This window comes from Artemia sp. Qi Xiang Cuo, chromosome 6 (genome assembly GCF_049724085.1).
Source record: "Artemia sp. Qi Xiang Cuo chromosome 6, ASM4972408v1, whole genome shotgun sequence".
In the NCBI taxonomy this organism is placed as follows: Eukaryota; Metazoa; Arthropoda; class Branchiopoda; order Anostraca; family Artemiidae; genus Artemia; species Artemia sp. Qi Xiang Cuo.
In genome coordinates, this window is record NC_142799.1 from 41,939,728 (window position 1) to 41,967,054 (window position 27,327).

General features: G+C 32.5%; 1 protein-coding gene across 3 annotated transcripts in view; it reads right to left on the minus strand.

The window, feature by feature from the left end:
• The window catches only part of CdGAPr (GTPase-activating protein CdGAPr), a 286,444-nt gene that overhangs the window by 232,497 nt on the left and 26,620 nt on the right, over window positions 1-27,327 (minus strand). For all 3 annotated transcript variants that reach the window (XM_089090758.1, XM_089090757.1, XM_089090756.1), the window contains one exon: window positions 21,570-21,684. In XM_089090758.1, the coding sequence (XP_088946884.1) occupies window positions 21,570-21,638 (69 nt within the window). In that variant the 5' untranslated portion in view covers window positions 21,639-21,684. The remainder of the gene's footprint in view (window positions 1-21,569; window positions 21,685-27,327) is intronic.

Sequence of the window (27,327 nt, forward strand, 5' to 3'; positions counted from 1 at the left end):
GGCTTTGTTTAGGCTAGACCCCGGTGCCGCGCCGACGGATCGACCGAACGCCGCCGACGATAGGCCCGGTCGAACGTCGCCAAAGTATCGTAACGCCGCCGGCGCGCCAAAGGCGCGCCGCCACCGGCAGAGGCGGTGGCGTTCGGTCCACTTAAAATTAATTTTGCGCCAATTCTTTATTGCGTCAACCGCAAAATCGGAGCTTTTCCTTCTCGTGTGGTTTAGTATTTCGATTTTCCAGATTAGAAATCAAGAAGGTCTTGCGCTCTCCCCGAGTTTTTGGGTATTTCCCCGAAAATATATGCGTCACCCCGAAATAAATTTGGTTCCCCGAATCCCCGAAAATCACGCAATCACGGTGCCAACCCTAGCGATTTATCACCAGTGACTTCCCTGCCAAATATTACAGTAGAAAGGCCTCAGGAGGTCCGACAAGTACACCAAATATGGGCATAGAGTCATTAGGGAGAACACGTGGTTAATGGGGTCAATGACCTAAATTTCCAAGGTCGATGTTGTTGTTGTTGTTGTTTTGGCCATGTGCATAGAGTCATTAGGGAGAACACGTGGTTAATTAAAGCGATTGGGAATTTGGAACACCTGTGCTGTCAGTCATTAATCAAATTGTTTCCGGGCAAAGTTTAATAATGTTTGACAGGTACTGCTCCAGGAATAGATCCAAGTCATTAATGTCTTTGCCTCGGAAACAATTCTACTGGTCGAACTCCAAAAGACATTAATAACCAAACGCCATGGAAACAATTCTCCAAGAAACATCTTAGCGATGAATAGATTTAGCACGGGAATCAGGTTTCTTAGTAATTTGAAATGTGACAGCGCAGAGATGCCAAAAAACAAAAGGAACACGCTGAAATTACGTTTAGGAGTTATTTGGGCGAAACCGTTTTAGACATTTTATGGAATTATTTCGGCGAAACAGTTAGAGACATTTTAGAAGATGATTTTAAAAGATGATTTTAGAAGAGGATTTGAGGGTGAAACTCTGTGGTCGTTATAATACACAAGTTGTATTTGAACAGTGTCGTGAGGTCCCCTACCCCAACCCCAAAGGGCTTCGCTCCCCCCACCCCCACCCCGAAGGAAGCCCCCGGTCCTCAAAGGTCCCCCCGGGCTCCCAAAGGACCCCCGGCGCCCCAAAGGCCCCTGAGCCCCCATTTATTAATACTTTTTTAAGGCTTTATTATATCTTTTCAGAACAAATTATTTTCTTAATGTCCATCCTAAACCCATTTTACAAGTTGAAGTACCCATCCTTTTCACCAACAACTTTACCATAAGGCTTTTTTGAATGCTCCAACACCAAGCAATACTTTTCAATGACATTTCAGAACCAGTTCTTTTCATAATGTCCATCCTAAACCCATTTTACAAATTGAAGTACCCATCCTTTACACCACAACTTTACATTACAGCTTTTTGAATGCTCCAACACCAAGCAATACCTTTCAAAAGGCATTTCAGAGCAAGTTCCTTTCTTAATGTCCTTTCTAAACCCATTTTACAAGTTGAAGTACCCATCCTTTTCACCCACAACTTTACTTTACAGCTTTTTGAATGCCCAACACCAAGCAATACTTTTCAAAGAAATTTCAGAACCAGTTCTTTTCTTAATCTCCTTCCTAAACCCATTTTACAAGTTGAAGTATCCCATCCTTTTCACCCACAACTATACTTTACAGCTTTTTGAATGCTCCAACACCAAGCAATACTCTTCAAAAGGCATTTCACAACAAGTTCTTTTCTTAATGGCCTTCCTAAACCCATTTTACAAGTTGAAGTATCCCATTCTTTTCACCCACAACTTTACTTTACAGCTTTTTTGAAAGCTCCAACACCAAGCAATACTTTTCAAAAGGCATTTCAGAACAAGTTCTTTTCTTAATGTCCTTCCTAAACCCATTTTACAACTTGAAGTACCCATCCTTTTCATACACAACTTTACTTTACAGCTTTTTTGAATGCTCCAACACCAAGCAATACTTTTCATAAGACATTTAAGAACAAGTTCCTTTCTTAATGTCCCTTCTAAACCAATTTTACAAGTTGAAGCATCCATCCTTTTCACTCACGACTTTACTTTACAGCTTTTGGATACCTCAACACAAAGAAATACTTTTTATAAGACATTTCAGAGCAACTTCTTTTCTTAATGTCACTTCTAAACCCATTTTCCAACTTGAAGTACTCATCCTTTTCACTCACAACTTTACTTTACAGCTTTTGGATACCTCAACACCAAGAAATACTTTTCAAAAGGCATTTCAGAGCAAGTTCCTTTCTTTATGTCCCTTCTAAACCAATTTTACAAGTTGAAGCATCCATCCTTTTCACCCACAACTTTACTTTACAGCTTTTTGGATACCTCAACACCAAGTAATACCTTTCAAAAGGCATTTCAGAGCAAGTTCCTTTCTTAATGTCCCTTCTAAACCCATTTTACAAGTTGAAGCATCCATCCTTTTCACCCACAACTTTACTTTACAGCTTTTTGGATATCTCAACACCAAGCAATACTTATCAAAAGGCATCTCAGAGCAAGTTCCTTTCTTAATGTCCCTCTTCAACCCATTTTACAACTTGAAGCATCAATCCTTTTCACCCACAACTTTACTTTACAGCTTTTTGGATACCTCAACACCAAGAAATACTTTTCAAAAGACATTTCAGAGCAATTTTTTCTTAATGTCCCTCCTAAACTCATTTTACAAGTTGAAGCATCGATCCTTTTCACCCCCCAACTTTACATTACAGCTTTTTGGAGACCACAACACCATGAAATACCTTTCAAATGGCATTTCAGAGCAATTTTTTCTTAATGTCCCTCCTAAACTCATTTTACAGGTTGAAGCATCCATCCTTTTCACCCACAACTTTTCATTACAGCTTTTTGGATACCTCAACACCAAGCAATACCTTTCAAAAGACATTTCAGAGCAAGTTTCTTTCTTAATGTCCCTCCTAAACCCATTTTACAAGTTGAAACATCCATCCTTTTCACCCACAACTTTACATTACAGCTTTTTGGATGCCTCAATACCAAGCAATACTTTTCATAGGGCATTTCAGAGCAACTTCATTTCTTAATGTCACTCCTAAACACATTTTACATGTTGAAGCATCCATCCTTTTCACCCACAACTTTACATTACAGCTTTTTGGATACCTCAACACCAAGAAATACTTTTCAAAAGACATTTCAGAGCAAGTTCCTTTATTAATATCCCTTCTAGACCCATTTTACAAGTTGAAGCATCCATCCTTTTCACCCATAACTTTACATTACAGCTTTTTGGATACCTCAATACCAAGAAATACTTTTCAAAGGTCATTTCAGAGCAAGTTCCTTTCTTAATGTCCCTCCTAGACCCATTTTACAAGTTGAAGCATTCATCCTTTTCACCCCCCAACTTTACATTACAGCTTTTTGGATACCACAACACCAAGAAATACTTTACAAAAGGCTTTTCAGAGCAAGCTCCTTTCTTAATGTTCCTTCTAAATCCATTTTCCAAGTTGAAGCATCCATCCTATTCACCCACAACTTTACGTTACAGCTTTTTGGATACCTCAACACCAAGAAATACTTTTCAAGAGGCATTTCATAGCAAGTTCCTTTCTTAATGTCCCTTCTAAACCCATTTTACAAGTTGAAGCATCCATCCTTTTCACCACAACTTTACATTACAGCTTTTTTGGATACCTCAACACCAAGAAATACTTTTCAAAAGGCATTCCAGGGCAAGTTCCTTTCTTAATGTCCCTTCTAAACCCATTTTACAAGTTGAAATACTTATCTTTTTCACCACAACTTTACATTACAGCTTTTTTGGATACCCCAACACCAAGAAATACTTTTCAAAGGCATTTCAGAGCAACTTTTTTTCTTAATGTCCTTCCTAAACCAATTTTACAAGTTGAAGTACTTATCTTTCTCAACACAACTTTACTTTACAGCTTTTTGGATACCTCAACACCAAGAAATACTTTTCAAAAGGCATTTCAGAGCAAGTTCCTTTCTTAATATCCCTTCAAAACCCATTTTACAAGTTGAAGCAATCATCCTTTTCACCCACAACTTTACATTACAGCTTTTTGAGTGTCCCAACACCAAGAAATACTTTTCAAAAGGCATTTCAGAGCAATTTCCTTTCTTAATGTCACTTCTAAACCCATTTTACAAGTTGAAGCATTCATCCTTGTCACCCACAACTTTACTTTACAGCTTTTTGGAAGTAATACCATACTTGTGAATATTTTCCAGGAAGATAAAAAGTTCTAGTTCAATTTAAATTTTCTCAACGAAGTGAAGAAGAATTCAAGTTCTCTTCTGAATTTTACCAAAGAACACAATTCAATTCTAATTTCACCAGAGAAAATAAAAATCTTCCACTTCTGTTCTTTATTTCACAAAGACATGATGAAATTTAGAGTACAATTCTAAATTTTTAGGAGGAAGATAGAAAAAGTAAGACCATACTTGTGAATATTTTCACGGTAGATAAAATGTTATAGTTCAATTTTAAATTTTCTCGAAGAAGTGAAGAAAAAATAAAGTTCTCTTCTGAATTTTAACAGAGAACACAATTCAATTCTAATTTCACCAGAGAAAATCAAAATCTTCCACTTAAGTTCTTTATTTCACAAAGACATAAAGAAATTTAAAGTTCAATTCTAAATTTTTCGGTGGAAGATAGAAAAAGTAATACCATACTTGTGAATATTTTCCCGGAAGATAAAAAGTTCTAGTTCAATTTAAAATTTTCTCGACGAAGTGAAGAAAAATTCAAGTTCTCTTCTGAATTTTAGCAAAGAACACAATTCAGTTCTAATTTCACCAGAGAAAATCAAAATCTTCCACATAAGTCCTTTATTTCACAAAGACATAAAGAAATTTAGAGTTCAAATCTAAATTTTTCGGTGAAATAAATAAATAGTAATACCATACTTGTGAATATTACCACTTAATATAAAAATTTCTAGTTCAATTTTAAATTTTATCAACGAAGTGAATAAAAGTTCAAGTTCTCTTCTGAATTTAACCAATGAACACACTTCAAATCTAATTTCTCCAGAGAAAATAAAAATCTTCCACTTCAGTTCCTTATTTCGCAAAGACATAAAGAAATTTAAAGTTCAATTCTAAATTTTTCGGTGGAAGATAGAAAAAGTAATACCATACCTGTGAATATTTTCTCGAAGAGATGAAAAATTAAAATACTGTTCCAAATTTTTCACAGAAGATAGTAAAGTTCAAGTTCTCTTCGGAATTTTACCAAAGAACACAATTCAATTCTAATTTCTCCGGAGAAAATAAAAATCTTCCACTTCAGTTCTTTATTTCACAAAGACGTAAAGAATTTTAAAGTTCAATTCTATATTTTTCGGAGGAAGATAGAAAAAGTAATACCATACTTGTGAATATTTTCCCGGAAGATAAAAAGTTCTAGTTGAATTTAAAATTTTCTCAATGAAGTGAAGAAAAGTTCAAGTTCTCTTCTGAACTGTACCAAAGAACACACTTCAATTCTAATTTCTCCAGAGAAAACAAAAATCTTCCACTACAGTTCTTTATTTCACAAAGACATAATGAAATTTAAAGTTCAATTCTAAATTTCTCGGCGGGAGATAGATAAATTAATACCATACTTGTGAATATTTTCACGGAAGATAAAAAGTTCTAGTTCAATTTAAAATTTTCTCAACGAAGTGAAGAAAAGTTCAAGTTCTCTACTGAATTTTACCAAAGAACACTATTCAATTCTAATTTCTCCAGAGAAAATAAAAATCTTCCACTTAAGTTCTTTATTTCACAAAGACATAAAGAAATTTAAAGTTCAATTCGAAATTTTTCGGTGGAAGATAGAAAAAGTAATACCATACTTGTGAATATTTCCCCGGAAGATAAAAAGTTCTAGTTCAATTTAAAATTTTCTCAATGAAGTGAAGAAAAGTTCAAGTTCTCATCTGAATGTTACTAAAGAACACAATTCAATTCTAATTTCACCAGAGAAAATAAAAATCTTCCACTTCAGTTCATTATTTCACAAGGACATAAAGAAATTTAAAGTTCAATTCTAAATTTTTCGGTGGAAGATGGAAAAAGTAATACCATACTTGTGAATATTTTCACGGAAGATAAAAAGTTCTAGTTCAATTTTAAATTTTCTCAACGAAGTGATGAAAAGTTCAAGTAATCTTCTGAACTTTACCAAAGAACACACTTCAATTCTAATTTCTCCAGAGAAAATAAAAATCTTCCACTTCAGTTTTAAGTTCCCCAATGAAATAAAGAAATTTAAAGTTCTATTCTAAATTTTTAGATGAAAGATAGAAAAAGTAATACTATGATTGTGATTATTTTCCATGAAGATCAAAAGTTTCACTTTATTTAAAATTTTTCTTAAATTCAGTTCTGATTTTTCTCAAAGAGATGAAAAATTTAAAGTTCTGTTCCAAATTTTTCATAGGAGATAGAAAAAGTTATACATTGATTGTGAATATTCAACATGAAGATAAGGAACTCCACTTTAATTCTGAGCTTTCTCGAAGAAGTGCAAAATGTTCAAGTTCTCTTCTGAATTTTCTTAAAGAAGAGAAAAAGTTAGCTCAATTCTGAATTTTACCAATGAAAATGAAAAAACCTTCCACTTCAGTTCATAATTTCTCAAAGACATAAGAAATTTAAAGTTCAGTTCTAAATTTTTCTGTAGAAGATAGGAAAAGTTATACTATGATTGTGATTATTTTCCAGTGAAGATAAAAGTTTCACTTTAATTCTAATTTTCTTAAATTCAGTTCCGATTTTTTGCAAAGAGATGAAAAATTTAAAGTTCTGTTCCAAATTTTTCATAGAAGATCGAAAAAGTTATACATTGATTTTGAATCTTCGACATGAAGATAAGGTGCATCACTTTAATTCTGAGTTTTCTCGAAGAAGTGCAAAATGTTCAAGTTCTCTTCTGAATTTTCTTAAAGAAGTGAAAAAGGTTAGCTCAATTCTGAATTTTACCAATGAAAATGAAAAGAGCTTCCACTTCAGTTCTTAATTTCTCAAAGACATAAAAATTCAAACTTCTCTTCTAATTTTTCCAAGAAAATAAAAAGGTTACACTTCAGTTCTTGTTTTTTCTCAAAGAGATGAAAAATTTAAAGTTCTATTCTAATTTTAGATTAAATTTTAGCTCCTTTGTCTTATGGATTTACCCCTCAAATTTTTAAATTAGAAAATGAGTGACTCGTTCTATTATTAAAGATAATCGTTCAAACTCGTTCATCTAACCTCCAAAACAATAGGTTAGGTATAAATAAATATTAATAAATAAATAGAAACATTTCTACATGTTTAAGATAGGTTAGGTTAGGTTAACTTATCATGAGCGCTCATGATAAGTTAACCTAACCTTTTCCGGCGAGTATGGTTAGGTTAGGTTAGGCTAGATTAAGTTGGGTTAGATTAGGTTAGGTTAAGTTAGGTTAGCCTACGTACGCTTCACTTAGGTTAGCTTAGGTTAGGTGAGAGACAGGCAAAAAGTTAGGTGTATGATTAGGTTAGGTTTGATTAAGTTAGGTTAGGTTAGGCTAGGTTAGCCTGCGTACGCGCGCGTACGTAGGCTAACCTAGCCTAACCTAACTTAACCTAACTTAACCTAACCTAACCTAATCATACACCTAACTTTTTGCCTGTCTCTCACCTACCCTAAGCGAACCTAAGTGAAGCGTACGTAGGCTAACCTAACTTAACCTAACCTAATCTAACCTAACTTAATCTAGCCTAACCTAACCTAACCATACTCGCCAGTTAAGGTTAGGTTAACTTATCATGAGCGCTCATGAAAATTAAACCTAACCTAACTTAAACCTGTAGAAATGTTTCTATTTATTTACTCATATTTATTTAGACCTGACCTAACATATTGTTTTGGAGGTTAGATGAACGAGTTTGATCGATTGTCTTTAATAATAGAAGGAGTCCCTCATTTTTTAATTTAAAAATTTTAGGGGTAAATCCATAAGACAAAGGAGATAAAATTTAATTTAAAATTAGAATAGAACTTAAAATTTTTCATATCTTTGAGAAAAAACCAGAACTGAAGTGGAACCTTTTTATTTTCTTGGAAAAATTAGAAGAGAACTTTGAATTTTTTATGTCTTTGAGAAATTAAGAAGTGAAGTGGAAGCTTTTTTCATTTTCATTGGTAAAATTCAGAATTGAGCTAACTTTTTTCACTTCTTTAAGAAAATTCAGAAGAGAACTTGAAAATTTTGCACTTCTTCGAGAAAACTCATAATTAAAGTGATGCACCTTATCTTCATGTCTAAGATTCAAAATCAATGTATAACTTTTTCTATCTTCTATGAAAAATTTGGAACAGAACTTTAAATTTTTCCTCTCTTTGCAAAAAATCGGAACTGAATTTAAGAAAATTAGAATTAAAGTGAAACTTTTTATCTTCACTGGAAAATAAACACAATCATAGTATAACTTTTCCTATCTTCTACGGAAAAATTTAGAACTGAACTTTAAATTTTTTATGTCTGAGAAATTATGAACTGAAGTGGAAGGTTTTTTCATTTCCATTGGTAAAATTCAGAATTGAGATAACTTTTTTCTCATCTTTAAGAAAATTCGGAAGAGAACTTGAACATTTTGCACTTCTTCGAGAAAGCTTTGAATTAAAGTGGAGTTCCTTATCTTCATGTTGAATATTCACAATCAATGTATAACTTTTTCTATCTCCTATGAAAAATTTGGAACAGAACTTTAAATTTTTCATCTCTTTGAGAAAAATCAGAACTGAATTTAAGAAAAATTATAAATAAAGTGAAACTTTTGATCTTCATGGAAAATAATCACAATCATAGTATTACTTTTTCTATCTTTCATCTAAAAATTTAGAATAGAACTTTAATTTCTTTATTTCATTGGGGAACTTTAAACTGAAGTGGAAGATTTTTATTTTCTCTGGAGAAATTAGAATGAAGTGTGTTCTTTGGTAAAGTTCAGAAGCGAACTTGAACTTTTCTTTACTTCGTTGAGAAAATTTTAAATTGAACTACAACTTTTTATCTTCCGTGAAAATATTCACAAGTATGGTATTACTTTTTCTATCTTCCACCAAAAATTTTAGAATTGAACTTTAAATTTCTTTATGTCCTTGTGAAATAAAGAACTGAAGTGGAAGATTTTTATTTTCTCTGGTGAAATTAGAATTGAATTGTGTTCTTTAGTAAAATTCAGAAGAGAACTTGAACTTTTCTTCACTTCGTTGAGAAAATTGTAAATTGAACTAGAACTTTTTATCTTCCGGGAAAAGATTCACAAGTATGGTATTACTTTTTCTATCTTCCACCGAAAAATTTAGAATTGAACTTTAAATTTCTTTATGTCTTTGTGAAATAAAGAACTTAAGTGGAAGATCTTTATTTTCTCTGGAGAAATTAGAATTGAATTGTGTTCTTTGGTAAAATTCAGAAGAGAACTTGAACTTTTCTTCACTTCGTTGAGAAAATTTTAAATTGAACTAGAACTTTTTATCTTCTGTGACAATATTCACAAGCATGGTATTAATTTTTCTATCTCCTGCCGAAAAATTTAGAATTGAACTTTAAATTTCTTTATGTCTTTGTGAAATAAAGAACTTAAGTGAAAGATTTTTGTTTTCTCTAGAGAAATTAGAGTTGAATTGTGTTATTTGGTAACATTCATTGGAGAATTTGAACTTTTCTTCACTTGGTGAGAAAATTTAAAATTAAACTAGAGCTTTTTATCTTCCGGGAAAATATTCACAAGTATGGTACTACTTTTTCTATCTTCCATCGAAAAATTTAGACTTGAACTTTAAATTTCTTTATGTCTTTGTGAAATAAAGAAATGAAGTGGAAGATTTTTATTTTACTCTGGAGAAATTAGAATTGAATTGTGTTCCTTGGTAAAATTCCGAAGATAACTTAAACTTTTTTATTTTCTGTGAAAAATTTGGAACAGTATTTTAAATTTTTCATCTCTTCGAGAAAATATTCACACGTATGGTATTACTTTTTCTATCTTCCACCGAAAAATTTAGAATTGAACTCTAAATTTCTTTATGTCTTTGTGAAATAAAGAACTGAAGTGGAAGATTTTTATTTTCTCTGGTGAAATTAGAATTGAATTGTGTTCTTTGGTAAAATTCAGAAGAGAACTTGAATTTTTATTCAATTCGTTTATAAAATTTTAAATTTAACTATAAATTTTTATCTTCCGGTAAAATAATAACAAGTATGGTATTGATTTTTATATCTTACACCTAGAAATTTAGAATTGAACTTTAAATTTCTTTATGTCTTTGTGAAATAGAGACCTTAAGTGGAAGATTTTTATTTTCTCTGGTGAAAATACAATTGAATTGTTTTCTTTAGTAAAATTCAGAATAGAAATTGAACTTTTCTTCACTTCGTTGAGAAAATTTTAAATTGAACAAGAACTTTTTATCTTCCGGGAAAATATTCACAATTATGGTATTACTTTTTCTATCTTCCACCGAAAAATTTAGAATTGAACTCTAAATTTCTTTGTCTTTGTGAAATAAAGAACTGAAGTGGAAGATTTTTGTTTTCTCTGGAGAAATTAGAATTGAATTGTGTTCTTTGGTAAAATTCCGAAGAGAACTTGAACTTTTTTATCTTCTGTGAAAAATTTGGAAAAGTATTTTAAATTTTTCATCTCTTCGAGAAAATATTCACAAGTATGGTATGACTTTTTCTATCTTCCACCGAAAAATTTAGAATTGAACTTTAAATTTCTTTATGTCTTTGTGAAATAAAGAACTGAAGTGGAAGATTTTGATTTTCTCTGGTGAAATTAGATTTGAATTGTGTTCTTTGGTTAAATTCAGAAGAGAACTTGAATTTTTCTTCACTTCGTTGAGAAAATTTTAAATTGAAATAGAAATTTTTATCTTACGGGGAAATATTCACAATTATGGTATTACTTTTTCTATCTTCCATAGAAAAATTTATAATTTAACTTTAAATTTCTTTATGTCTTTGTGAAATAAAGAACTTAAGTGGAAGATTTTGATTTTCTCTGGTGAAATTAGAATTGAATTGTGTTCTTTGGTAAAATTCAGAAGAGAACTTGAATTTTTCTTCACTTTGTTGAGAAAATTTTAAATTGAACTAGAATTTTTTATCTTCCGGGAAAATATTCACAAGTATGGTATTACTTTTTCTATCTTCCACCGAAAAATTTAGAATTGAACTCTAAATTTCTTTATGTCTTTGTGAAATAAAGAACTGAATTGGAAGATTTTTGTTTTCTCTGGAGAAATTAGAATTGAATTGTGTTCTTTGTTAAAATTCCGAAGAGAACTTGAAGTTTTTTATCTTCTGTGAAAAATTTGGAACAGTATTTTAAATTTTTCATCTCTTCGAGAAAATATTCACAAGTATGGTATTACTTTTTCTATCTTCCACCGAAAAATTTCGAATTGAACTTTAAATTTCTTTATGTCTTTGCGAAATAAAGAACTTAAGTGGACGATTTTTATTTTCTCTGGTGAAATTAGAATTGAATTGTGTTCTTTGGTAAAATTCAGAAGAGAACTTGAATTCTTCTTCACTTCGTTGAGAAAATTTTAAATTGAACTAGAACTTTTTATCTTCCGGGAAAATATTCACAAGTATGGTATTACTTCCAAAAAGCTGTAAAGTAAAGTTGTGGGTGACAAGGATGAATGCTTCAACTTGTAAAATGGGTTTAGAAGTGACATTAAGAAAGGAAATTGCTCTGAAATGCCTTTTGAAAAGTATTTCTTGGTGTTGGGACACTCAAAAAGCTGTAATGTAAAGTTGTGGGTGAAAAGGATGATTGCTTCAACTTGTAAAATGGGTTTTGAAGGGACATTAAGAAAGGAACTTGCTCTGAAATGCCTTTTGAAAAGTATTTCTTGGTGTTGAGGTATCCAAAAAGCTGTAAAGTAAAGTTGTGATGAAAAAGATGAGTATTTCAACTTGCAAAATGGGTTTAGGAAGGACATTAAGAAAAAAAGGTGCTCTGAAATGCCTTTGAAAAGTATTTATTTGTGTTGGGGTATCCAAAAAAGCTGTAATGTAAAGTTGTGGTGAAAAAGATAAGTACTTCAACTTGTAAAATGGGTTTAGAAGGGACATTAAGAAAGGAACTTGCTCTGAAATGCCTTTTGAAAAGTATTTCTTGGTGTTGAGGTATCCAAAAAAGCTGTAATGTAAAGTTGTGGTGAAAAGGATGGATGCTTCAACTTGTAAAATGGGTTTAGAAGGGAGATTAAGAAAGGAACTTGCTCTGAAATGCCTCTTGAAAAGTATTTCTTGGTGTTGAGGTATCCAAAAAGCTGTAACGTAAAGTTTTGGGTGAATATGATTGATGCTTCAAGTTGGAAAATAGGTTTATAAGGGATATAAAGAAATGAGCTTGCTCTGAAAAGCCTTTTGTAAAGTATTACTTAGTGTTGTGGTATCCAAAAAGCTGTAATGTAAAGTTGTTGGGTGAAAGGGATGAATGCTTCAACTTGTAAAATGGGTTTAGGAAGGACATTAAGAAAGGAACTTGTTCTGAAATGCCCTTTGAAAAGTATTGCTTGGTGTTGAGGTATCCAAAAAGCTGTAATGTAAAATTATGGGTGAAAAGGATGGATGCTTCAACTTGGAAAATGGGTATTGGAGGGACATTAAGAAAGGAACTTGCTCTGAAATGTCTTTTGAAAAGTATTTCTTGGTGTTGAGGTATCCAAAAAGCTGTAATGTAAAGTTGTGGGTGAAAAGGATGGATGCTTCAACTTGTAAAATGAGTTTAGGAGGGACATTAAGAAAGGAACTTGCTCTGAAATGACCCTTGAAAAGTATTGCTTGGTATTGAGGCATCCAAAAAGCTGTAATGTAAATTTGTGGGTGAAAAGGATGGATGCTTCAACTTGTAAAATGGGTTTAGGAGGGACATTAAGAAAGTAAATTTCTCTGAAATGTCTTTTAAAAGTATTTCTTGGTGTTGAGGTATCCAAAAAGCTGTTATGTAAAGTTGTGGGTGAAAAGGATGGATGCTTCAACTTGTAAAATGAGTTTAGGAGGGACATTAAGAAAAAATTGCTCTGAAATGCCATTTGAAAGGTATTTCATGGTGTTGGGGCATCCAAAAAGCTGTAATGTAAAGTTGGGGGGTGAAAAGGATTGATACTTCAACTTTAAAATGGGTTTAGAAGGGACATAAAGAAAAAATTGCTCTGAAATGTCTTTTGAAAAGTATTTCTTGGTGTTGAGGTATCCTAAAAGCTGTAAAGTAAAGTTGTGGGTGAAAAGGATGGATGTTTCAAGTTGGAAAATAGGTTTTGGAGTGACAATAAGAAAGGAACTTGCTCTGATAAACTTTCTGAAAGGTATTGCTTGGTGTTGAGGTATCGATAAAGCTGTAATGTGTATTTATGAGTGAAAAGGATGAGTGTATCAACTTGTAAAATTGGTTTAGGAGGGATGTAATGTAAAGAGGTTGCTCTGTAATGTCATTTGAATGTTATTTCTTGGTGTTGAGGTATCCAAAAGCTGTAAAGTAAAGTTGTGAGTGAAAAGGATGAGTACTTCAAGTTGGAAAATGGGTTTAGAAGTGACATTAAGAAAAGAAGTTGCTATGAAATGTCTTTTGAAAAGCATTTCTTGGTGTTGAGGTATCCAAAAGCTGTAAAGTTAAGTTGTGAGTGATATGGATGGATGCTTCAACTTGTAAAATGGGCTTAGAAGGGACATTAAGAAAGGTACTTGTTGTGAAATGTCTTATGAAAGGTATTGCTTGGTGTTGGAGCATTCAAAAAAGATGTAAAGTAAAGTTGGGGATAAAAAGTATGGGTACTGCAAGTTGTAATATTGGTTTAGGAATGACATTAAGGAAATAACCTGTTCTGAAATGCCTTTTGAAAAGTATTGCTGGGTGTTGGAGTATTCAAAAAGCTGTAAAGTAAAGTTGTGGGTGAAAAGAATGGGATACTTCAACTTGTAAAATGGGTTTAGGAAGGCCATTAAGAAAAGAACTTGTTGTGAAATGCCTTTTGAATAGTATTGCTTGGTGTTGGAGCATTCAAAAAGCTGTAAAGTAAAGTTGTGGGGGAAAAGGATGGGATACTTCAACTTTTAAATTGGTTTTAGGAAGGACATTAATAAAAGAACTTGTTCTGAAATGCCTTTGAAAAGTTTTGCCTGGTGTTGGAGTATTTAAAAGGCTGTATAGTAAAGTTAAGTGTGAAAAGGATAGGTACTGCATCTTGCAAAATGGTTTTAGAAAGGAGATAAAGACAAGAAATGGTTCTGAAATGCCTTTTAAAAGGTATTGCTTTGTGTTGGGCATTCAAAAAGCTGTAAAGTAGAGTTGTGGGTGAAAAGGATGGGTATTTCAATTTGTAAAATGGGCTTAGGATGGACATTATGAAAAGAACTGGTTCTGAAATGTCATTGAAAAGTATTGCTTGGTGTTGGAGCATTCAAAAAAGCCTTATAGTAAAGTTGTGGGTGAAAAGGATGGCTACTTCAACTTTTAGAAGGGGCTTAGGAGGGATATTGAGAAAATAACCTGTTCTTAAAATGTATAATAAAGCTTCAAAATTGTATTAAAATGGAGGAACAGGGGCTTTTGGGGCGCCGGGGGTACTTAGGGAGCCCGGGGGACCTTTGAGGACCGGGGGTTTCCTTTGGGGTGAGGGTGGGGGAATCGGAACCCTTTGGGGTTGGGGTAGGGGACCTCACGACGCTGTTCAAATACAACTTGTGTATTATAACGACCACAGAGTTTCACCCTCAAATCCTCTTCTAAAATCATCTTTTAAAATCATCTTTTAAAATGTCTCTAACTGTTTCGCCGAAATAATTCCATAAAATGTCTAAAACGGTTTCGCCCAAATAACCCCTAAACGTAATTTCAGCGTGTTCCTTGTTTTTTGGCATCTCTGCGCTGTCACATTTCAAATTACTAAGAAACCTGATTCCCGCGCTAAATCTATTCATCGCTAAGATGTTTCTTGGAGAATTGTTTCCATGGCGTTTGGTTATGAATATCTTTTGGAGTTCGACCAGTAGAATTGTTTCCGAGGCAAAGACATTAATGACTTGGATCTATTCCTTGAGCAGTACCTGTCAAACATTATTAAACTTTGCCCGGAAACAATTTGATTAATGACTGACAGCACAGGTGTTCCAAATTCTCAATCGCTTTAATTAACCACGTGTTCTCGCTAATGACTCTATGCACATGGCCAAAACAACAACAACAACAACATCGACCTTGGAAATTTAGGTCATTGACCCCATTAACCACGTGTTCTCCCTAATGACTCTATACCCATATTTGGTGTACTTGTCGGACCTCCTGAGGCCTTTCTACTTATTACTTTGCATACCATAATTCTTCACTACTCTCTTGTTCATTAATTTTCGTCTCTTGTGTTACTTTGCATAAAAACCAGACAGATGCAATTGCAAATATTGCAATATACCCAGTTCTTCATGTGTTGAAAAAAAAAAAACAAATCATTTCGAATCATTTCGTTTAAATCCTTCCGAATGTAGTTTCCAAATCGCTATTTCTAAAATCGGTCGTAGTCAAAAATTTTATTTTCAAGTTGAATAGAATTATAGAACGAATTAACTACTATACAGCTTCAGCCTTCATTTGTATTTTGAAATTGACAGCCGACAGATTGTTTATAAAGCAAAATTTTAAGTTTGCAGATTTTTTTTTTTTTTTTTTGCTGTTTTTAGATAAGATTTTCTTAATGTTTAATACTCAATTGTTGAACACCTGAATGTTTGATACACAATTGTTCGGAAGCTACCCCAAAAATATGACACAAAAATAAATTGTAAATTACTGCCTATAGGGGGGGGAAAGGGGGCTATCATTTTTAAGTGATAATACCTTATTTTTTTTTTATTGAAAGCAGGGATGCCGAAAGGATAAATATTTTTTTTCAGTCTGCATATTATTTCATTGAATTACATTTAAAACGGATGAGCTTTTCATTTTTTACCAGAAAATAGCTGGCATTTAATTTTTTTTCATACTGAATAAACTATTAAGTGTTTTTTGTTTCATTGTAATTGAAGTGTTCTCATGTGAATTGTTCATCATGTATTTTTCAATTTGATATGTTTACTCCTTTTATATTCAGTTTATAATTTGACTGATATTAGTTATTTATCAATTTATAATTTGGAATGAATCCCCATAAGAAAAAAACGACTAATATCTAAAAGAGGAGCCAAAAGCAATAAAAAAGCAGCAGTTTAGCCTTAGCCTACATGACATATGTTCTATAAAGAAGCCAAAAAAATTCATTTTTTTTAACTTGTTATTAAAAACCAATTTTTAATACAATAAGTCTTTTTAAGAATCTAAAAGAGCAAAAAAAAAACAATCGATATCCAAGTCGCCCATTTCAGCTGGTTTAAAGGTAACAAAACAGATATAGGCAAAGGGCATTATGAAAAAATTAAGCTTCTAAGTTCAAAGTTATATTCAAAGTTTTTACCCAGATAACTGACGAATTTTGTGATACGGTATTTGAAATTTTGTATGCAGTAATGCTCGATAAAAAAAACTACTAATTTTGACAAATGTTTATGTTAAGAATACATAGCTAATAGATACTTCAACTACTCGTATTATGCAAGGGTTCTGAAACGCCACAGCCATTTCGTTTCTACCACATTTTGATGAATAACGAAGAAGACCAGTTTCCAGCCAGCGACTTGTGAATTTTTGAACTCATGAATAGGCTCGAATCTGTTGTAAATTAAAGCATTTTATTTGAATAAGACTGCTGAAAACATTAATGTCTACAGTCAACATTGGTCGCGTCGGTGGCACGGTACCGCCATCATAATGGCAGGACGACGTGCTGGTTTTGGCCCCGCCGCCGCCGGGCTTCCTGCCACGGCGCCGGCACCAGGGTCTAATTTAGGCTTCTAAGTGTCTTCTACTATTCATTTGGACCTGCTGAGAATAAATATCAGCGTTAAAATTTCTTGAGATTTAAGTTTCACGAAAAAAAGAAAAAAAAAAAAAAACACATAAAAGACAAAATTCGCTGAAAAAAGCCCAAACATTTACTTTTCACCAAAATGTTTTCAACATCATTTTATGCCTTATCTTACCTGCTGAATTACACAAAATTTATAAACGAAAGACCTTGCAGCCTTAATATTAACGAATATTCGTCCCCAACCTGATCGTCTACCTATTTTCTACCCCTACTATGTAACTACCAACTAAAATTTTGAATTAACTATCTTACACTGAAATAAACAACACTTGGAGAAATTCAGCCTATTAAATCAAGCACTTCCTTCTATGTATTCTACAATCTGCTTACATATGCCTATGCCTGCATAACCATTTAGAAGTTTAAGCTACAAATGATTAAAGCGATAGCCAAAACTAGTAGACCCCTAAAAAAAGGAACATTTTATGCATTCTATCCGAAAGCAAGGCCCCTTTCGAAAATACAAAGAAAAGTAAGAAAAACTACATTTTAAAGACAACGTTCATTAAATACTGTTCAGGATAGCCTAAACAATGGGCAGCCAAAATACATTAGCCCGTGATACTTAGAAAAGTGATATATTTATTGATGTAAACATGACCATTAGAGAATTGAACTCATCACGCAGAATTTTCGAAAAAGACTCTTAACATCTGGACCAGTGTGTCATCCCACACGATGGGGAATATGCTGAAACTGAAAACTGAAAGATCAAAGTTCGAAGATAGCTATACCGGAAAACAATGTTTTAAATAAAGAAAATTACTACTACACCAACCCAGATATATCTCCCCCTAATTTTTATCAGATCTATCTTTACAACAATACAATAAAAACAGCATCTGATAATCCTATTCCAAAGCATATGGTACCCTTTTTAATAGTCGAAAGTGATTGGAAGGCAACTAACACCCCTTCCAAGCCCACCACTTCCCCAACACATCCAATCAACAATTTGAGATGGCCATTTTGTTCAACGTAGTTGATTTCCAGATAGAAAATATTTTTCTGAGGAGGACACTCCCCTCACAGCATTCAGGGCAAGGGTTTTAAGTTATGCCCTGGGGGTATATAAAGTTTTTATAGAAGGCATTGTCGTAGAAACTTCAAAAATGGCTTATTCGAAATGGCTAGTGCCCTTATTAATAGTCGAAAGTAATTGGAGGGAACTAGCCCCCCACTCACGCCCACCATTTCCCTAAACACATACAATCAGTTTTGAGATAGCCATTATTTTCTACGTAATTGAAAGTTCTGGAAATTATGGCTTTGTGGAAAACAAGCCCCCCTCCTCCCCAAATCCCTCAGAGCAAGGGTTATAAGTTATGCCCGGGGGCATTTGAGGTTTTTATAGAAAAAGTTGTCGTAGAAACTTCAAAAAGGGCTCATTTGATTTGAAATTGAAACGGGTAAAGCCCTATTTAATTGTCGAAAGTGATTGGAAGGCTTGACATTTTTATAGTAAAGAGCGATCTCGGTACAATGTATTATTATTATTACTTCTTTTTTTTTTAGACCAGTAGACTTCGTAACAAGCGAGTTGTCGTAGAAATTTCAAAAAAGGCTTGTTTGATCGAAAATAGAAAGTGCTAATACCTTTTTTAACAGTTGAAAGTGATTGGAGGGTAGATAGTCCCCCTCCCATGCCCACTTTCTCATTTGTTCATTATGATTAAAAACTAACTGTTGCCTTAAGATTAAATCAAAATGCACTCTGTTAATGCTTATTCCCAATAAGGCATCTCAGCAGTACCTCAAGAACGACTGAGGATATTACGTTCAAACTTTCGGGGCTACTTCTGCTCTCAAAATTTAACAAAATCAAAATAGCGTAAGTGTATCCAAGCTATCAAAGAAAGTAAACAGATTTTTTTTGCGAATGGTATCAAGTTTTCTATTTCAGGTCAACTAGAGGAGGTATGAAACTAAGTTAAACACTACGATTTGTGTCCAGATATTTTAAAAGGGTGTATGTTGTTAAGAATTGCTGAAAATGTTTCTCCAGCATACAAATAGCATGCCAAACTATAAGGTCTTAAAAAAAAGAAAAAATTTAAAGTATTATTTTCTTTTTCCCTGAAAAGAAAGACTATGTCAATATAAAACGAACAGAAATTAATTAAAAAAGCTTTTTCCACAAAATAAGGTTTTCAAAGAAAAGTAAAGAACTCCATTAAACCAAAAATGAGCAAAAATAAAATGAAATAATCTACCTAGTGTGAAACTACGACAAATAAGCATCGATAATTAAATGAAACCCAAAACGAACAGAAATTAACACGAGTAGGGCTGAAAACCTCTATGCCTTCCCAAGGCCAGAACATAATTTACACCTTACTGAAAAAAATACAAATGAATGTGAATTGTCAGTTTAATATACATATACTGATATCTAGTAATCAAAACGTCAATATTATTTGATTTATTAAAATTATGAAAGTAAAAACATTTATATTTTTTCAGTAAAGCGCAAATTATATTCTGGCCTTGGGAAGGCATAGGGAATTTTGAGCCCTACTCATGTTAATTTCTGCTCGTTTTGAGTTTGAAGGGTTTGCTGGGTCAGATTGTTTTCTACAAAAACGTGCCCACTTAGTTTTACAGAAACAGAAGGATGTTTGACAGGAGCACAAGGGACGACTGCAGGATTACTTAAGCTATTAGACATAAAATGCAAGCTCATGTCGTGATGGATTTTGGGGGCCCTCGTTTTGGTGGGAAGGTCAAACTCATATCAAAATCAAGAAATATGGAAACTATGTGAAAATCAAAGGGTATAATGTCAAAACCGTCCGGAAATCATTAAATTGTTAGGAGAAACTTGTAAATAGTTCTAACGTAGGTTACTATAGACTCTAAAATTTATCTTCTGAATTACAGGTATATATATATATATATATATATATATATATATATATATATATATATATATATATATATATATATATATATATATATATATATATATATATATATATATATATATATATATATATATATATATATATATATATATATATATATATATATATATATATATGTATATAAATATATATAAAATATATATAAAATATATATAAATATATATATATATATATATATATATATATATATATATATATGTATGTATGTATATATATATATATAGCTTTTTTTCAACTGAAAGTAAGAAGCACCATTAAAACTTAAAGCGAACTGAAATTATTACGTATATTAGGGGTTTCGCCTATTTATATATATATATATATATATATATATATATATATATATATATATATATATATATATATATATATATATATATATATATATATATATATATATATATATATATATATATATATATATATATATATATATATGGCGAACCCCCTAATATACGTAATAATTTCTGTTCGCTTTAAGTTTTAATGGTGCTTCTTACTTTCAGTTGAAAAAAAGCTTGTTTTTTTTTGTTTTTTTTTTAATATATATATTACGGGCATCCTGCAGTTATCAGCAACAGCTAGAGCAATTGCTACTAATAAAAATTAGAATCATAACAAAATTGGATGTTAAAGAGCAAATACAATTAACAGTAACCACACAAGCCAAAAGTTCAGAAAAATAACGGTAAGAAAACCAGGCATTTGAATGAAGCACTGTTCTTAATTTTGGGATGCAGCAATTACCGTTTATACAATAACAGTTTTTTCTATATATATATATATATATATATATATATATATATATATATATATATATATATATATATATATATATATATATATATATATATATATATATATATATATATATATATATATATATATATATATATATATATATATATATATATATATATATATATTTGTTTTTAAGTTTTGTACAAAATTTTCTAACATCCACAGATTATAGAAAATGAAAACTTAGGCAATTACCTTTCGTACATCCAAGCTTACTTAAAAATTTTCTTGATTCAATTCCAAGAGACTCAGCACATAAATTCAACTAACAAAGCTAGTAAGTACAGGGGGAAGAAACAATATTTCCAGACAATTAAGTGAAGCTATTAAGGTTCGATTCAAACGTTCCCGTATAGTATTAACAAGAAATAAGTTTTCTGCTTTAACCAAAATTTAAGAGCGACATTAAAACTTAGAAATAAAAGGCATGGCCCTGAATTAAGGCATGGCCTAATACTTCATAGATAAATGCACAAGAGCCACGTGATTACAAGATTTTCTTTCAGAATCCTTGACAATGGAAGGCTTATTTATTTGCACTGGCATTACCAATACAATTTTCAGTTCGAATATTTTGAAAGGCTTTGAAATTTGCGTAAAAATTACAAAATGTTAACTATATTCTTCCCGTAACAGTTATTTATAAATTTTGTTTACTAAATAACGCGCGTCGCTCTTGACTGAGTGCACATTGACGTATACCCTGTTCAGTCTTTCTTCCAAGAATCACACAAATTAGAAAAAGAACAGAACAAAATGGAAGGATTTTGAGGGGAGGGCGACCAACCTGAGAAGTAAACCTCTTGTCGATGTCCTCTAGCCTTCTCCTAGAAGCGGCTACCGGGCCACTATCCATAACTCCAGTTTTCAGTTTAAATTCCCCGGTTTTATAAGACGGAGGCCTGGAAGAAAAGATTAATCATTTTAAAGATTAATTTCAACAAAAATCTCAATGAATTTAGGAATTGTATTCTGACTTTGATCACATTCAATTTGACTCTTATATGATTCCTTCAAATGAACGTTCTGCTGGTATGTATCATTTGCTTGATGTAGATAATCGTATACCAATCCAATTTACAAACTCCTTTTTTGTTCTTGTTAGAGCAATTATCAGCGGGCTAGACAGTTGTGGAGCAACACACACATTTATATCTCACAGGTAATAATTTTTTGAAGTTCTCCATCACGTTCACAGATACGGTATGATTGTTCTAATTTGATACTTGTTAGGTCACCGTCTAATTAGAGAACTTCTCATATAAGTTGTGTATGTACGAAGAAATCGTTCAACTCTGTATCTACATTGTTTTCCTTTTTACCTACATTAAGGCCGTATATTAACTGCAGGTAATAAACATTCGTGAAACAGTTCAAAGTGTAAAATTTTATTTCTTAGTGTACGGTTTATTTTCGTATATAGACGAACGCATGTCTTCTTGCTTACTTTCCACGTTATTAAACGTTTAAATTAAACGTTCAAACGTTAAAGACTCTAAAATAAGATAATTACCAAAATCGAAAATTTTAGAAAAAAATAACCAAAACTTCTGTTTAGAAATCAGGATTTCTGGCATTATTTCCCATAAATTTATAAGAGATACTGAAATTCTCCTTAGATCGTCAAAGAAATAATATAAAGTTCTATCAGTATTCAAAGATATTTGATTTCTAAAAAGTTACGCTTCGAAGGGAGGGCATTTTACTTAAACAAAATGCAGGGAATTCACAGAATCGAAACTTCAAAATGAAGTCATAAAAAGAATTTTATTGCTGTAAAACCAATTTAAGTTCCAGTTCTTACAGGATCAAGACCTGCCAATCCGCGTTGAAAAAAAAGTCTTCCTTGTCTAGAAAAAAAGTACCAATAGAATGTCAAGGAAATCGATGTGTTACATGGGCACACACAAGCTGAATTTTAAGGAGGGGGCTATGAAAAATACTTTATATCCTTGAATATCCATATATACTTATTATTTTCCTTAGAGAGCACCTTATTGTACAAACAAACATATTGTGCAAACACTCAGATATTGGCCTTGCATTCAAAACTAAGAAAAACAGAAACAAAAAACAGAATGGCGGCAGAAAATTTTGCCAACGTTGGTGGGTTCCGCTAAAAATCACATTTGCCATATTAGTCACATTCTCTGTTGTGAACCACATCAGTGAAATTGGAGCCCGCAACATAATCACGAATTTTTAATTATTACAAATTCGAAACTTATGATAATTCAAAAACAAGAGTTAATAAAAAAACGGAACTAAGATTTGGATTTATCCAAATCTTAAAAAAAGCAATTAACTCATGAAAAGAAACTTACACATGATCTTTTAATCATAAATTTAAAACTTTTAAGAAAAAGCAAATTGTAGATTTCGCTTCTGTTTTTAAAATTTGCCAGCTCTTGCAAATTGAGCTCTTGTACTCTTCCCCTGTCAATACTTAATAAGAACAAACTTGATAGGCGTTCTTCAAATATAGTGAAAAAATCCTCCTTCTTCACGGAAAGATCGTCTAGACAATTCAATTCTGTCAAAAATTTACCCTAGACAATTACACTTGACACCTCCACGCGTTAGATTGGGTTGATGAAGAGAAAGTTAAGACAAACAAAATAATTTTATGTAGGAATTCTGGCAAATCCCCCAGTGTAAAATTTCCCCTTAAAATCTCATCCCCCGGAAACCTCCTTCCCAATGGAAAGTTTACTATGCTTTCCATTCTTTTGGTTACCTCATAATTACTATATAGTCACCGATTAAACCCAACCCCTCCGGTCGTGCATGTTCCATATATAGTATTTATTGCAGTCTCATTTTTATATCAGCCCATCTAATGCCTGGACATAGCTATGGGCTACATAGCATACACAAGTTACTTATTCGTTTTCTTCATATTACCATTACTTGGCATTATTAACCGACGAAAATTTGGGGATAGTGAAAGCCCTGAACGCCACGCAACCTTTTTTCTGTAGATTTAAACGGGAATGTGTATAAAGATTAAACATTAAAACTGAAAAACTAAAAAAATACAAACATTTCGACCGTTTTTGACCCTCAAAAATAAGCAGAAGTCAGAATTTGCTGCAAAGTTACAGGAATGTTCTTTTGGACCCCCAAAACGTATTTAAACACTTTCCAGTTTTTGACAATTTTTGGGAAGCACATGTTTAATTTACCTAGTCTAATCGGCATTTCCAATGTTGTATAGAGAAATCTCAAAACAACATGTAAGGCAGCGTCATTCAGCCAGGGGGGGGGGGGAGGGAGGGCTACCACCCCCTGCCCTCGTTTATGGGTGCCCATGATGTGCTATGAAAACTTTAGAAATTATTTCTTAGTGTACAATTTATTTTCACATATAGAAGAGTGTATATATTCTAGCTTACTTTCATGGCATTATTTTTCTACAATATAATGAACATCAAAATCGCGACTTTAGGAAAAAAAAATCAGAACTTCAATATTTCGAAATCAGGATTTAAGATATTACAGAATTGACCGAAAGCTTATGGTACAATTTCTATTTTATGTTCGTTTTGTATACAGCCTAAGACTATATAGAAGGGGCATTTGGGTATGAATTGTCAAAACCGCGCACAAAACCATTAAAAAGAGCATATAATTGGCAATCTAAAAATATTCTCTATTTGTTCTAGCCTGTTTCCTCATGGAGAGCCACTATTCTTAACCTTTACCAGTGCTTAGGTTTACAAAGAAATAACATGAAGTTCTATCAACATTCAAAATTATTTTGTGTCTAAAAAGTTTAGCTTCGAAGCTAGGACATCTTACTTAGATAAAATGTAGAGAAGTCGCAAAATCAAACTTCTAAACAGAAAAAGTCGTACTTATTTTCGTGTAACCAATATCAGCTCCAGTTTTTTGGAAAATCAATGTCTGATTATCCGCGCTGAAAAAATTCTGCTTTGCCTAGGAAAAAAGTTACCTCTAGGGTATCAAAAACTTTGATGCATCATTACAACTTTGAAAATTATTTCTCAGTGAGCGAAGCAATTCTGTATAACAAAAAGGTTCATGTCATCTTTCATAGTGCTACTCAATTGAAAATCAAATGAAAAATTTCAGAAAACAACCTAAAAAATCAAAATTTGGCATTCGAGATAGACTTATCTCCAAAAAATCTAGAAAAGATACGGAACTTTGTTCCCCAGTTCGGTTCAGAGATAAAATTTAATCTTCGGCAGGAGTACGAAATAAAATTGTTCTGAAAAAGTTTAGTTTCCCCCCTAAAATAGTTTTGTTTTGACACCATGTAAAACAGGAGGTAAAGCTTTTTTTGTAAAATTACAGAAAATTTTACAAGCTACACTGGAACTTTTTTGTCACTTTTCACGATTCCCATAACCAAGAAAATTTTGAGATTGTATCTCTTACCACTTCGGAGCTACAAATCGCTGATCACAAGAAGAAAAGAAAACAAGCTGAGAATGCAGATGTATTGCTCCGCAACACAATTAGCGAAGATTCTCGGTATCTATTGTCTCAAAATATAATAATATAGCAATCAATTACAGCCGATTTCCCCTAAGAATTTCTCTTAAAACTTTGTATAAGGTTTTCTAAACTATGTAAGGTTAGTCTTCTTTAGATATTTATAATATTGGATTATAGTTTCTTATTCTTATTCCCACCTTTACAACTTTATCTTTATGCCAATGAGCTACCTCTAAATAACAAATTTCAACAGGTATTCTTTATATAGGTTTCTGATATAGGCCAGACAATCAATGCTAAATGATGGCAACAATCTTCTTTCAATGATGCTTATTGCTTATTTCTTCTTCTTTCCTACACATAGATTAGTTTGAATTTGTGTTTAAACAAAAGAAAAAGACTGTTGCTGTATTATTGTGACTAAGAGTCAAAAAAGTAGACAAACATTCAAATCGCATAACTTTGAATCAAAACTTCTTTGATTTTTTTTTACTACGTGTTGTAACACTATTCAGTAAACAATGAGATATTAAGGAAATGAATATTAGATAAGGCTATAAACAGTGACTTCGTACTTGTTTGCTTACATATTTTCAAAAACTAAAATATTTCAAGTGCTAAAAAAAATGGATTATTTAGTTATACTATAACTTTGAATATTATTAAGATGATAAGCCAAAAACTAGGCACTGCTTCATCTTCAGATAAACTAAATTAACCTCCATAACCTAACACTATTCTAAAATTTAGTCTTTCACTACCATTGGTTTAGCATCAGGTTATCATGTAGAAAGATACAAATTCGGGCATGTCAAACGGAGTAGTGCCTTATCATTGCACACGTAGAGCTTAGGAATTAACTAGAGTTCCTTTGTAGATTTGCCTTGATAACGCCATCATAAAATGCCAAATGGTACACAAAAAGTGCACCTTGGGTTCCATTTCTTGAGTGGGAGGGCTGAAAAGATTAAAAACGGTGCCATCATAATCTCTATGGTCGAAAACCCTGAGCCTGAGGTTTATATTCCCCTCTCTTGTGCGCTCCCCCTTCCAGCTCCCTTAATATTTTCCATAAATCGTTGGCTGACTAACAGAACTAGGCTTGTTCTAGTGGCTAAACTTACTCTAGGCCGGGCTCGTGGTGTCAATACACAAAAATTTAGTAGGGAGGGGAAAAAAACTATGTCAATATCTAGAGGCGGATAAATTTGTAGTTTTTCAGTTTTTCAATGGAAACACAAAAAAAAGGCATTTTCCAATGAAAATATTACGAAAAAAGCGTTTTTAAACCTAGGCAAAGGGCAAAAAACTAGGGAGAACAGGCCCCTTGGTCTCCCCCTCCCCATAATTGGCACCACAGGAACTGGAAGACAATCGCAACATCGTAGAGACATGTTTAAAGACTCAATCAAAGTTATTGGTCATTTCAGAGTGAATTTGTAGATTTACAGTGAAAAATTGCATAAAAAAGGCCACATCAAGTGGTGTTAGTACTTTGAGGTCTATGTTATCTTATTGTCTCAAATTTGAACCACGTAGTAAACGGATGAATGGGAACAGAAAAAGAATATAATATAAACATTTTTAGTCAATATTTTGTACTTTAACAGTAACGGCATTTCGGTGTATTTCGCGGTAACCTAGGTTCGAATCTTGGATGAAACAGTTTTTTGGAATAGTTACAAATCTTAAATTCTTTTGATGTCCTTCAGGTTTCCCAAATTTGTATCCTGTTTCGTTGCGTTTGTTTAGTAAAGATTTAAGAAAAGCGCTACACTCTTTACTGTCGTCAGAAAAACACTTTTTTTAATTAACCTAACGTGCAAATAGAGCGCGAAATAAATACTCCAAGTTTCTTAAGATAAGTAACAAACCTTATGTTATGTTAACCCTGATTGCGCAAACCTGATGGCGCAAAAACATCTTAACATAAAGCGAGTGTGTGGAGTGAAAGGCCGTGCAAGGTACGTTACGTAAGATAGAGTAAAAGACTTCACTTAACAAGGTGAAAGCACCATCACAGTAGAGAACCTTCTTTGCTTTCCTTTGTGAGAAGAATTTACCCTGTAACAGCAGTACAA